The following is a 13,935-nucleotide window of genomic DNA, read 5'->3' on the forward strand; positions in this document are numbered from 1 at the left end:
GTCCCAAGTAATCACAACTCTATAGTTCCTGTCTGCTGGCCCCTCTTAAAGCTGCAGGCACCCTGGACAAGCCAGGTGGCAGGAAGCCGGCCCTGGAGCAGCACCCTGACTGCATGGCTCTCCCTGCCACAAGCCTGCTCACCCATGGCACAGCCACAAGCCCCCTGAGATCACCCTGGCTCTCTCAGGGAGCAGCACCAGGGCTCCCAGATACCACCGAGAGGTACCAAGCAGTGGGCGCCCTCATGGTCTGGAGCAGAGATCCTGTCCCTCCTCGAGCTGTGGGGCGAGGAGGAGACACTACAAGATCTCTGCTCCAGATGCCGCAATGCGGAGATTTATGGCCGGATGGCCGAATCCTTTGCGGAGCCGGGATGCCTACCCTGGACCTTAGAACAGGTCCAGAGTAAGGTAAAGGAGCTCCGCCAGGGATATGTGAGGGCCAGAGAGTGCAGCTCGCACTCTGGGGCAGGACCCCACACTTGCCCCTACTATCAAGATCTCCACCAGAGGTTTTCCAAAGGGTCTCCCCTTGCAGCTGGCCTCTGCCTTCCACAATGTTGTAGAGGAAACAACATGCTGAGATGACCTCAGGGATTTTGTGCTCCCCCACGTCAAGGCGGATCAGGAGGCACCTGAAATGCACCTTGAGGCAGCTGAAAGTGCACTCCACCTGCATCCTCGCTTGGCTGAGGTGGGAGTTAAACTGGTCCCTGCTGGGGTCCATGTGGCCAGTGTATAGCTTCATCAGCTGTGGCATCAGATGGTACGCCATGTCTCCCATGATGCACAGTGGCATCTGCACGTCCCCAACTGCAAAGTTGCAGCAGGAGAAGAATGTGCTCGCCTCCAGCTTGCCATAGAGGCTGGAGTTACAAAAGATGCAGGCATCATGTGCCCTGCCCAACCACCCAACAAAAATGTCTGTAAACTGTCCACGGTGGTTGACCAGGGCCTACAGCACCATTGAAAAGTAGCCCTAGCAGTTGAAATACTGAGTCACTCAGTGTTCAGGTGTGTGGATCAGGATGTGGGTCCCCTCTAGGGCTCCACCACTGTTTGGTAACCCCAGGGCTGCAAATCCTGTGACGACTGGGTCCAGGTCTCCCAGGTGGATGACCCTGTGCAGCAGGATGGAGTTGATGGCCCTCACCACCTGCAGAAGGAGACAAACAAACACACAAAACAGAGAATGAGAGGGAGTGCCTGAGCCCTTAGGAGGTGGCTGCCTCCTTCCTTCCCTTCCCATCCTACCCCCTATGAGGCCACCCCCCTAGCAGCAGAGTTGTGTGAGGGCAGGACGACACAACTCCTCAGGGATGGTGCTCTCCCCAACCCCACTTTCCCTAGAGAACCCCTTTTCCAGGACTCCCCTCCCTCCCACCCATGCAGGGACTGCAGCCTGAGAGTGCCTTACTTCCATGAGGAGGGCCCCAATGGTGGACTTCCCCACGCCGAACTGGTTGCCCACCAACTGGTAGCTGTCGGCGGTGGTGAGCTTCCAGTTTGCGATTGCGACCCACTTATCCAGGGGGATGGCAGGATGCAGATGGGTGTCGGGTTGTCAGAGAGTAGGGGCGAGCCAAGCACACAGCTCCAAACAGGTGGCCTTCCGCATGCAGAAGTTTTGGAGCCACTGCTGGTCATCCCACTGCTCCATGGCCAGCTGGTTCCACCAATCAGAACTAGTGCACAGCCTCCAAAAATGCCTCTCAGTTGTACAAGTCTTGCTCCCCCACACAGGGAGCGGGTCTCCAGAATGAGCTGTGAGTCAGGCTCATGCAGGGCCAGGAAGGTAGCCTGCACAAACGACTGCAGTATGGCTGTGTGGGGCCATCACATGCCGTGGGGCAGCTCCAGCTGCATGGCACTAACAAAAAAGCTGTGGCGTCCAAAAAAGCGGGGCAACCAAAGCAGGTGTTGTGAGAACTTTGCTGTCCCTTGAACATGTAGCAGAAGCAGAGAAACAGCTGTCCAGGGGGTCCCTTTAAGCGTGTGTCTAGGCTTCGGCACCAGCACTCAGAAGCAACTGGTGACCTAAAGCCCTGCCTGAACTGGTTCCGGGTGGCCTTAAATGTGAGATAACATCCAATCAGTGTGAACACTGTCTTTCAAAAAAGCAGATTGTTTTTTCGATGCGCTTTTGCATGTGGATGCACTCTTTCAGAAGTAGGGTTGCCAGATAACTTCATAAAAAATCCCAAACAGGCAGGGAAAAATTGGTTGAGGAAAAAAAAAAGACCAACAAAGAATATTATCACGCTCCTCACTACCCCGCCCTCGCAGACAATCCCGGCTATCCATCTGAGGAAAACAGAAAATACTGGACATTTTATATGTCTGGCATTCTCTGGGGTTTTTTTACCGGATGGAAGGCAAAATACTGAACTGTCCACGCAAAAACCAGACACTTGGCAACCCTATTTGTACACTGTAAAATATAGTTATACCATTAGTTGTTGTTGGATTAATATTGATCATTATTTTCCCTTCTATAGCTGGGTCAACATTAAAACTCTCTCGCATGTTCATAAACTAAAACCTTATCACCTTTCTTTTTATGCATAATTATACTTTGAGCTGGTGATTCTTTAGAGAATACTGTACTGAATTGAAGTGCTTTAAAATTCTCTCTGGTTTGCTGAAAAATAAGTGCTGCAGTTGTCTTGAAACTTCCAAACCAAATGTTAAAGGCCATGAAATTGTTTAATTTGATATAGATTAAGAGCTCTCAAATCTAGTAATTAAATTTGTCCAAAGAGCTATTTGGGCTTATTCTTTTCATCATAATAAAATAAATAATTTCCCTACTGAATGCTTGTATTATTCTGCCTCTGCAGTTACTTATCACTTAGCAGTATTTAAGCAATCTTACAAAGAAGCACACATTTTTCTTAACTCTCCTTTATATGCATGTGTTTAGGTAATGTCACTGCCTCAGTTGCTTTCTCTGTATGTGCTCAAATAAGGATAAATTTGACACAGGGTTCTTAGGCCCTATACTATACTATGAACAGAATTGTGAGGGGAACCCAGTATCACAGAGTGGCTTGTTCTGAGGGCTGGAAAGTCTGGTGCTAAGCCTATTTGATCTCAGAATGAGCCTTACCTGAGGGAAACCAGGCAAATTGCCACATAAAGCAGAAGGTGAATACAATAATGGGCAGGAGAGCTAGGCTTAAGCAATGTTAACGGATTGGAGCACTGATCGCGATCCCCCAGCCACTCCCCCCGCCCCTGTCAGGCTTCCGCATACAACCAGCTGAGCTGAGGGCTCCCAGTGCTGATCGAAGCCCCGCCTCCCCAGCCAGTCCCCCCGCCCCACCAGGCTTCCATCAGGCACCCAGCCAGAAAAGCAGAAAATACCGGACATTGCACGTGTCCAGTATTTTCTGTTTTTTTTTACTGGACAGAGGGCACAAAAAACTGACTGTCCAGTTGAATACCGGACACCTGGCAACCCTCTTCAGAAGAGGTTTTTTCAGAAAATTTCTTCCGGAAAAGTTTTTTCCAAAAGAAGCCTGCAGTCTTCTTTCGTAGCCTCTGAGGGAGTTTTTAGCCACCAAAACTAACAGTGCTCCCAATCCTCCTTGTTGTGTATTGGGTTGTAGATATAGATCTTCTTGTTATAGTAACTGAGTTAGGTCACTAAGGGTACGTCTAAACTACATGGCTCCGTCGACGAAGCCATGTAGATTTATTTGTTTGGCAAAGGGAAATGAAGCCGCAATTTAAATAATCGTGGCTTCATTTAAATTTACATGGCTGCTGCGCTGAGCCGACAAACAGCTGATCAGCTGTTTGTCGGCTCAGCGCGCTAGTCTGGACGCTCCCCTGCTGACATGAAAGCCCTTTATCGACCTCCCCGGTAAACCTCATCCTACGAGGCATAACGGGGAGGTCAATAAAGGACGTTCAGGTCAGCGCGGGAGCGTCCAGACTAGCGCGCTGAGCCGACAAACAGCTGATCAGCTGTTTGTCGGCTCAGCGCTGCAGCCATGTAAATTTAAATGAAGCCACGATTATTTAAATTGTGGCTTCATTTCTCTTTGCCGATCAGCCTAATCTACATGGCTCCATCAATGGAGCCATGTAGTTTAGACACACCCTAGGAGTCAGCCCAGCTGGCTTGGGCTGGCTTTAGTTAATTCTGTGTTATGAAATAAAATGGACACTTGCAAATGCTCAAGCTCTGTGTTTTCAGTGATTTCTTTCTAAACTGTAAATATAACACCCCAGTCCTTTGCTGCACCGAGCATTCCTGGTTAGCTAACCTGCATTTTTCCCTGCCATTTCAACTGCTTCAATTTTCTTTGGAACTTCCTGTCCTAAACTGTTGTGCAATACTGTATTCTTCTCTTTCCATGTCACTAGCATCTGCTGTGTGGGGTAATAGAACTGTTTCATTCTGTTCCAGGGGGGTTGTGTGTCAGCTGTAGGTGAATTGAGCAGCTGTGTATGTCCATTTATGGGTGGGATTTTCCATAAGGCTTATTGTTGGCCTAACTCCTCTCCCACTCAAGTCAATTTTAAAATTCCAATTGATTTTGATTGGAGCAGACTTAAGTCATGCTTACTTAATTGAAAGTTCTGATCTACATCTGTCAAACCTTTTTGGGAACCTTTGGAATGCAAGATGCTATATTACCCTGGGAGGTGGTGATGTATTAAACATTGACTAGCCTGTCCAAATCAGTCTGTTCTCTGCCTCTTACATAAATAGTCTGTGGTTGGTAGTGCAGATTGTCATTTAATGGCTTCTCTTCCTGTCTTCTCTGCAGATCATGATCAGTAGATAGCAACCCACACCATGACCATGGCTCCCCGGAAAAGGAATCGTCATACGTTGGGGTTTCTTTGCTGCTTCGGGGGAAGTGACCTCCCTGAAATCAACCTCAAGGATAATAACCCCCTCCAGTTCTTGGAGTTCTCTGTCCCCATCCCACCAGCGGAGGAGCTCAATGCGAGGTTCTCTGAACTTGTGGTGAGTTTCTACCATTGATTGACCATATGTTTTATAGTGTTTGGAGAGTTTTCCCGTGGGGTTATGTGAACACTTTGGGGCAGGGACTTGTCTCTTTGCTCTGTATTTTCTATGGCACCTAGCACAATAGGATCCTAACCCATGACTGGAACTTTTACATCCTCTGAGGATAAAAACAAACACTTGATGATGCTGTCATGGCTCCTTCCCCACTCTGGCATGATTAATGCAGAAGTGGGGGCCAGCAGGTGTACCCCAAAGCCTTATCTACCAGGCTTTGGTATAAAACTTCCCCCAAAATCTTAAAACCCTAGATTTTGGGAATAAAACTTCCGCTGCCACCACCCAAATGTTAATAAAGGAATCAGGGGAAAGATCATTTGGGAAATCTCACCCCTAAAATAAAAATCAGGGCACACAGTTAACCAATGCCAGGTTAATAAAAAGAAAAGAAAGAACTTTTATTATTACATCAATATTCCTGTTGCAAGCATAATGACTAGATGAGAAAGTAACAACATATACTCATGGAGAAACTCCATGCACCTAGAACTTAGTTACAAAGAAAAGCCAAAACATATTTTAAAACATATACAGATCTCAGATCCCATACCCAAATCACAAAACAAGAAAACCTGACGGATTTATCTAAACTTTACCCTACTTACAAAAAATGAAGAATTGTTTCTGAGAGGGAGAGAAAGAGAGAGAGAGACATGTTTATCTCTCTTTGTAGCTGCAGAGAGTTCACACACAGAGAGACAAAGGAGGGGGGAAAAAAAACCAAATTCCTTTGTCACAGTTTGAAAGTCCTACCTACATTCCTATTGGCCACTCCACCTGGCTAGGTGTAATTAACCCCTTAGTCCCCAGGCTGCTGGCTAACCCTCATAATCATGACAGATGCTAAGGACTTCCTGGGAGCTGGGGAAAATCCTCCAGTGAGTTGCATACTCCGCTTCCATATATTGTGGTAGAATTTAATTAATCACTCTTGAATAAACTGCTGCTTTGAATAGTTCTTCGCTGAAATTCCAAGGGTGAAGCTGGGCAATTGCTTGGGCACCAATAATATTTCAGGTATGAATGGGATTCAGTTGTTAATGATGATGATTCTTTCTTACAGGGTTAGGCAGATTGCCAGATTTAGGGTTGGAATGCAGTTTTCCCAGGGCATACAGATAGGGCTACTTTTGGCATCACTGATGCCATTCCTGGTCATTGCTCCAGAGATCACTTTCATATGGCTGCCGTTGGAATGAAATGCACTCTCTTAGGGTATGTCTACACTACCCCGCTAGTTCGAACTAGGAGGGTAATGTAGGCATACCGCACTTGCAAATGAAGCCCGGGATTTGAATTTCCCGGGCTTCATTTGCATAAGCGGGGAGCCGCCATTTTTTAAACCCCGCTGGTTCGAACCCCGTGCAGCACAGCTACACGGGGCACGAACTAGGTAGTTCGAACTAGGCTTCCCAGGGGTTTTGATCTGGACATGGAATGGAGACTCTACCTTTCAGTGTTGTCCTGCTGGTGACAGATGAGAACAAAGTAACCATAGGGATTTTGTTGCATCTGTCAGCTGCCTTTGATACCTTTGGCCACAAGGTGGTGCTGACACAGCTGCAAGCGTGGGCAGCAATAGTGGGAGCTGTTCTAGCTGCAAAACAACCGTTTTGAGCAAATTCTCAGTTGCCCCAAGGTTCCTCTAATGTTGCATGCTGATTCCCTCAATTGGAGTTATATGCCAAGTCGTTTCTGCTCCAGCTTCTTCAAGATGACCAAACAGCTACAGTGGCCAAGAGGGCTTTGCATCCTGTATGGTTAGTCAGAAGGTTGCAACCTTTTCTGTTGGCTGTGGCTATCACCACACTGACCTAAGCTTTTGTCAGCTAGAGACTGGATTACTACAATGTTCTCTATAGATGGTTAACCGTTAGTGTATTGGAAACTGCAGATGGTGCTCAATATAAAAGCCTGCTTGCTGATTGGTGTCTCTTATGGGGGATTGCATTACCCCCAGTGTTCTGTGAGCTACATTATCTGCAATTTATTTTTGGGAACCGTTGGTAGTGTTGATTTTCTTACCTGCAAATCTTTAAATGTCTGGCCTTGACTAGCTCAACCTATCTTTCTATGAATATTGTACATGGTGGCTAAAATCAACCAAAACACTGCAGCTAGTTTTCCCAATGACGGTCTCTGAAGTGTTTGCTCTCCACTTTGGTTTGCCAGAACCTGAATCTGCTGATTCAGTCACACTTCCGGGTCTATGATTATTTGTCAGGTTTTTCCTGGTGGAAAGGATAAGTTCCTGGGTGGAGACTTTGCATGTGGAGGTGGGGGTGGGGGTGGAGGAACAGAAGTTAGAAGGAGTCATTATTATAGTGCATGTGTATGCCTAGTCCAGAGTCTACATTTTTTTTAAAAAAAGAAGTAATTGAAATTGAAAACTGACCCAAATCAATTTCTATGTATTTCTTGATACCGTAAGAACTATAACTTTCTGAGGAATTAATTGTGGAAGAGAAGTTCTCTCATTCAGAAGGATAAAGAAGTATTGCTTAGTTTTGGAAGGTGCTCAAGTACTACAGTGATGGAAGTTGTCTAAGTTCCTAGAGAGGTAGATAGCGAGAAAATAGCGAAAGATTTCTGAATGTAGTTGCCTGAGATAGAAACTAGGCTGGCAGATTGCAGGATTTGCCCGGGAGGCCTGAGTCACCCACTGTTCCAGGCTAATGTATGTTCTCTGAAACACTAAAATAGAACAGACCACATTTGTATTGATGTCTAGGATGAGATTTTAATTGGATTAGAAAGGTTCAGTCTGTAAATGTGCCAGTGTAAATCAGCGACCTGGAAGTGTTTGGGGATGCTCTGCATTACACATCACTCTTTATCCTTTATGGTCTTTGAGACAAAAAATAAATATGATTGTGGAGACTTTTGACCCAAATCCCTGAGTAAAATGGTGGCACTGACACAGTCTGACATCTCTAGTGAGACAAATGTTGCATTGCATTCCCGGAGTATGTCCGGAGGGCATAGCTTGGCCTGCACCATCTGTTCTGTAAAATGGTGTAATGAAAAATATTCCTGCAATTGACTGCACTCCTCTCTCCTTTAAAAGCCCATGCCTGTTCTCCCTTTGTGCAGCTAAAATCTGGGGCATTGTCCCCCATTGTAGACAGCAATGTGGAAAACCTAAGCTTAGTTCACAGGATATTTTTCAGCATGGCCATTTTCTAGCCCAGTGACTATTCAGTATTCTGGACAGTCCACCTCCCTCTTTGAGGGAATTAGCTTCTGTAAAGGATCCCCTCGGGTGCCCAGGTAATGGGACATTGTAGCTCAGGTGCGTGTCTGTGTGCCTGCTCTTCTCATGATGTTAACTTCTTCTTCAAAGAGCTAGCTTTCTGGGAGCCCAGTCTTGCAAATTTGGAGATGGAGTTTGGACTATGTTGGGATACTTAATCTAGCAATTGGATGGTATGTTTGGGGTCCTGTCTCCCTAGTCAGGCTCGCTGTGAAAGAAAAGAGGGTTTTCATTCCCATCATGGGTGCAAACTGAAGCCATGGCTGATCTCACTGGAAATTGCCTTTTATGTGGCATGTACCATTTCCCAGTGGGACTGTTAACTCACAAGCCATCTTCCCACAGAGGTAGGCAGTACAAAGCAAATGCTGTTCCCATAATGTGTCCATGTCCAGTGCAGCAGCCCTAGACACAAAGCAAACAACCACCTTGGATCCTTGTGCTTCTTGGGTCTCTCTAGGACAACTAAGCTTTGCATCTTGAGGGCCAGCCCTAATTCTTCTTCTAGCCCCACGCTAGGAAGGAAAAGATCATGTGGAACTAGATTCTCTTCTCCACCTCTCTTGGTGGTGGAATGAAAGTAGTGGAGGCCCGGCATCCTGGCATACCTGTGGAGGTGGTTTTGTACCCCAGAAATGATAAAGCTGGCCCTAGCATACAATTCTAAATTGCTTTTTGCTCATTGCCTCCACCTTTTCTTGTGCACTCTCTCTCTTCTTCCCAGCTGGCATCATGCATGCTGCCATGTAATTAAGAGTTGCCGCAGTTGGTGGTCTCCCAAGCTGTCTGTGTGCCAAGCTGGTTGTGTGCTTGCTGGCAAATGTGACCTTACTAAGGATTATATGTTTTCCTTTGCACAATATTATTGACTAAAGAAGAACTACAGTGAATCTGGAAGATTTGTTTTAAAATCTATTGCAAAAGAAGGAGAATTCATTTAATCCTCTTTCCCAAAAAACACTCAATTCCTTGTTGAACTTCATAGGTATTACAAGGTTATGAACTAAGCTTTTGTTGCTAGTGGAGGTAATTTGCTGACTGCAGCAGACCCAGAAAAATAACTGGAATGTCAGCTGTTAGACAAAAAATAAATACAATAGGTATTGTGGGTTGGTTTGGGGTTTTTTTAGTACATTGTCAAAATAATCTCTCTCTCTTTCTCTCTCTCACGCACACACATGCACGCACACACACACATGCACGCGCACACACACACACGCGCACATACACTATTTAGACCGGAAAATGAGATTGAGTCATCTTCTGTGACCTTTCACAGATGTGAGCACGTGCTGCTTAACAAATTAGTGATACTTTTTAGCTTTCCTAGGTTACCAAGATCACATTTGATTATTAGATCTCAAAGAACTTGAAGAATTCATTTATTTTCCCTCTTTCTGTTGTTGGTTTTGCAATACTTCTTGCACGTTGCTCAGCTGGGACACTGAATTCAGATTCACTTTTTCTCTTGTATGTGATGCTGTGGTGTCATGGGTTCCCAGTAGGAGGAAGAATGTTTAAATCTATCTTCTCTCTCTGGCCCCATAAAAAATACTAACTTATTTAATGAAATATTTCTGTTTGTTACTTTTAAAAATCCACAAGTCAACTCTAAGCCTAAACTCCCAGCGAGTGCTCTATTTAAGTCATATGCCAAAGAACAATAGAAACATTTTTGATGTTCCAGACATTTTCTAAGACAAAGAATTTCCATTCACTGTGTCTGAAAACATGAGGATTTCCCATAGTTTTCCTCCTGCCTTCCACCCCTTCTCATCCACTTTTCATCCTTTTGAATAAAGAAGACTCTGTCCTACCTTCCTCTCTTAATTTGGGATAGCTTGCTCTCTCCTTTAAGGTACTGAGCATGCTAGCCAATGTTCCCGCTAATCTTTTCCATCCATGTGTGGAATAAATATTTTTGTGTGTACCAAAGCAATAGAAACACAAAACATAGCTGTGAGTGCTTTGCTAATCACCTGGGTGGCATTTGACTCCCCCCTCAGTGGTCACACAAGTGCACAGGTTACAGGGAACACTGATTCTAACCCTCCTGGCCTTCATTGGCCTAGGGGCCTAGGTACTAAGCAAGACAGATACTAAGCGTGTCTCCCCATCACTGCTCCAGCAGGGGTCCCTGCCTGAGCAGCAATAGACTGGGTATCCAAAGTCTCACTACCTTTGCAGTATTCTCAATTCCATAAAAGATCTGGTAGAGAAGAGACCAAGTAATGAACCTCTTTCTCCCCAGGACCCAACATCTGCAGTACTCTTGTCCCTTCCGGATCCTGGGAATGAGATTAACTGTGACTGGCAAGCAAGCCCAGTTTGCCTACACAGCTATGTGCAGCATTAACTGGTAGCCTAAGGACTCTCTGCTCCTTTTTCCTTCTCCTATTACCACACATCATATAATCCTTTGTGCTGTTTTCTATGGCACCTTAAACATCTCTTGGTTTCTGAATTAGGAGTCAACTCTATAGGGTGACCAGATGTCCTGGTTTTATGAGGACAGTCCCAACATCTGGGACTTTATCTTATATAGATACCTATTACCACCTCTGCATCCTGATTTTTCTCACTTGCTGTCTGGTCTCCCTACAGTTTTAATGTATGTTGTCCCTTACAGAGGGTCCTAGAAGCTCCTTCCTTACATGAGTGCAATCCTCTCTGGGGATGGATTCTTCCGGAGTGCTTCCAGTCTGCCTGAAATCTACCTCTCTGCCTATGATCACTGCTCTTTCCATCCAGCCTAGCAGTGAGTGGAATGACCATTCCCTCCCTCCCCGCCCCCGACCATAGGGCCACTAAGATGCACCTGTTAAGAAACTCTCCTAGGCTACATCAACACTACGAGTTTTCTTGGCAAAAAATATTCTATTGAGGGATTCCAATTGGTGCTCTGCAGAACCCCAGGGTTCCGTGAAGTGAAAGTAAAGGTTCCGTGAGAACCCGGCACTCTCCTGCCCCCTCTTAAAGAGACAGAGACAAATTACGGCGTGACTTGGGTTTTTTTGTTTTGTTTTGTTTCTCGACAAAGGAACCCTAGGGGTTCCTTGAAATTCTTTCAAGCTCAAAAGGGTTCCATGGCCAAATAAAATTGGAAAACACTGATATAAACAAACAAGGGAGTGCGAGGTCATCTCACCTATGCAATGAGAGGCAGAGGCTATGGCACTAGTGTGTGAAACACAGAATTCACTTCAAAACCCAGTATCTCGTAGGCCTACAAAACATATTGCTACATGCCCTCAGCAGAACCTTTATGGTTAATCAGGAAAGACGTGATAAAATCGATCTTCCACACATGGGGGACTCCCCGTCTAGACCTCTTTGCCACCCCAGAAATAAAAAAATTGCCTCGCCTTTTGTTCATTCCAGAATTACTATCAGGATTCTATAGGAGACATGTTGCTCTCCACTGGAGGAAGCACCTCTCCTATGTGCATACCTTCTGATTCCCCTGGTACGTCAGGTCCTCATGAAAGCCCGGAAGGACAGGACCCATCTAATCATGCTGGCACCAGCATGGCTGCACCGACATTGGTTCTCCACCCTACTCAACCTGTTGGTGGAAACTCCAATGGCCCTTCCCCTGTACCCGGTCCTTCTGACGCAGCATCGAGGACCCTCAGGCACCGGGATCTGTACTTGCTCCATCTAATAGCATGGAAGCTGGATGGTTCGATTTGTTAGAGCTTCAGTGCCCGGCTCAGGTACAGGAGTTCCAATTTGGCAGTAGAAAGCCCTCCATCAGGGTGGCATATCTGGCCAAATGAAGAGGTTTTCCAGCTGGTGCGCAGAGCGGTGTTTGTCCCCAGGACAGGCGTCTATCCCGGTAGTGTTGGATTACCTGTTGCACCTGCAATCACAGTGCCTGGCATCCTCCTCAGTTAAGGTCCACTTGGCGGTGATGTCTGCCTTTCTCCTGGGTTGCTGTCAGCATTCCCTGTTTAACCACCCTATGGTGACGCGGTTCAGAAAGGGGTTGGACAGGTTGTACCTGTATTGTCATCCACTTGTACCTGCTTGGGACATGAGCCTGGTACTCAATAAGCTTCTGGGCCTCCCCTTTGAACCGATGGCTCCGTGTTCTTTGCTACATCACTCAATGAAGTTGACTTTCCTGGTAGCTGTCACATCAGCGAGATGAGTGTCTGAGTTGAGGGCCCTAGCCTAAGAACCACTGTATATAGTCTTCCACAATGTTCAGCTTAGACCTGTTCTGTGTAGGACATCTATCTCCAGGGCTGTTAAATCAGCACATTTTTTTCCATAAGGGCGAAGTTTTGAGGTAGTTCTAACATTCACCAGACTGGTTCACCTGTTTGTAACTGCTATCTTTGTTTTATACAGATTTGTAACTCTTGATAACTGTGTGCTACATTGCTTAAAGCATGTAGTCTCTTTGTGTACTGTTTCTATTTAGGGGTTGTCTTCATGCGGTATTTCCACATTTCATACAAGACAAAAATATGACTGACAGTACACCATGGCTATCAAAAGTGTATTCTGTCACAATGCACCATTGTTGCATTCTTCTGCCAAAGTGAATTTTCTCTCTCTAAAGGAAAATTGAGTTTTAAAAATATCCTGTAGCATGAAGGACAAATCCTGAAGAATCAAAACGTATGGTTGTCAAGGGAACTCAGTCAGCAGGTAACCCTAGACTGTAGTGAATACAAGAAATTTACTTAGTAGAGGCTATAATGAAAATTGGAGAGAGAGGGCAAAGCTGATAATCTTTCCTTTAGGGCATGTTTACACTTAAAACTCTGTAATACTTCAGTATAGATTCTACCTATCCCTGTGGGTGGGGTTTTCCCATTTGACATCCACTGCCCAAAGAGCTGGTAGCTATGTTGACAGAAAAATTTCTGTCACGAATGGACCTAGCGCTATCTACTTGGGGATTTAGGTCAGCTTAGGATGTGCATTTTTCACATCCCTGACTGACGTAATTAAACCAACCTGATTTTCTAGTGTAGACCAGGCCTTAGTTATGCTGTTACTGTTCCACCCCCCATGCTGAGATGGTTGTTCAGTGGGTTATGTTAAATGACATTACTGTTTATCAATCCAGCTCCCAGTGGATAAGGGTCCCTATTTAAAAGAACAAAACAAAAGACCCACCACTGCACAAATTAGGAAACAACACTGTCTCTGGAAAAAAGTGAAAGACAGACTGGGTCCTTTCTGGAGACTGAGGACTCCTATCTGTATAGTTGGTACTCAGGATAGAGATGAGGTGCATGTGTAGGGGAAGCAGAGAGCTGAGTTGAACAGAGTTTCTCCAATGGAATATTTCCCTTTCAGAACATCCTGTTTCATTGAAAGTGTCACGTTTTGCAGAAATGAATGCTTGTGACAAAACTTCTTTTCAGAGGGTAGGGAAAGAATTAAAGGAACAGTGCTTTGAAAAAGTGGAAGTTTCAATTTTATAACAGACAGAAAGTCAAATCCAGAATGAAATGTTTGAATTTTATTGAAACAAAACATGTTGATCACTTCATGATGGCATCTTTTCAGATTTTGATTTCACAGGAAACATCAAAAAAATGTTATTTACTTCTGTTTTAGAACAGAAAACATTTCAGAACCTTAGAATTCTCTGCAAAACAGAAAAATTGGATTC

General features: G+C 45.3%; 1 protein-coding gene across 4 annotated transcripts in view; it reads left to right on the forward strand.

Annotated features, from left to right (window-relative positions):
* DAAM2 (dishevelled associated activator of morphogenesis 2) overlaps positions 1–13,935 on the forward strand; it is a 323,838-nt gene that overhangs the window by 118,660 nt on the left and 191,243 nt on the right. For all 4 annotated transcript variants that reach the window (XM_075925085.1, XM_006131756.4, XM_006131755.4 and 1 more), the window contains one exon: positions 4,782–4,984. In XM_075925085.1, the coding sequence (XP_075781200.1) occupies positions 4,811–4,984 (174 nt within the window). In that variant the 5' untranslated portion in view covers positions 4,782–4,810. The remainder of the gene's footprint in view (positions 1–4,781; positions 4,985–13,935) is intronic.

The sequence above is a fragment of the Pelodiscus sinensis genome, chromosome 3 (assembly GCF_049634645.1).
Source record: "Pelodiscus sinensis isolate JC-2024 chromosome 3, ASM4963464v1, whole genome shotgun sequence".
NCBI classification, from domain to species: Eukaryota; Metazoa; Chordata; order Testudines; family Trionychidae; genus Pelodiscus; species Pelodiscus sinensis.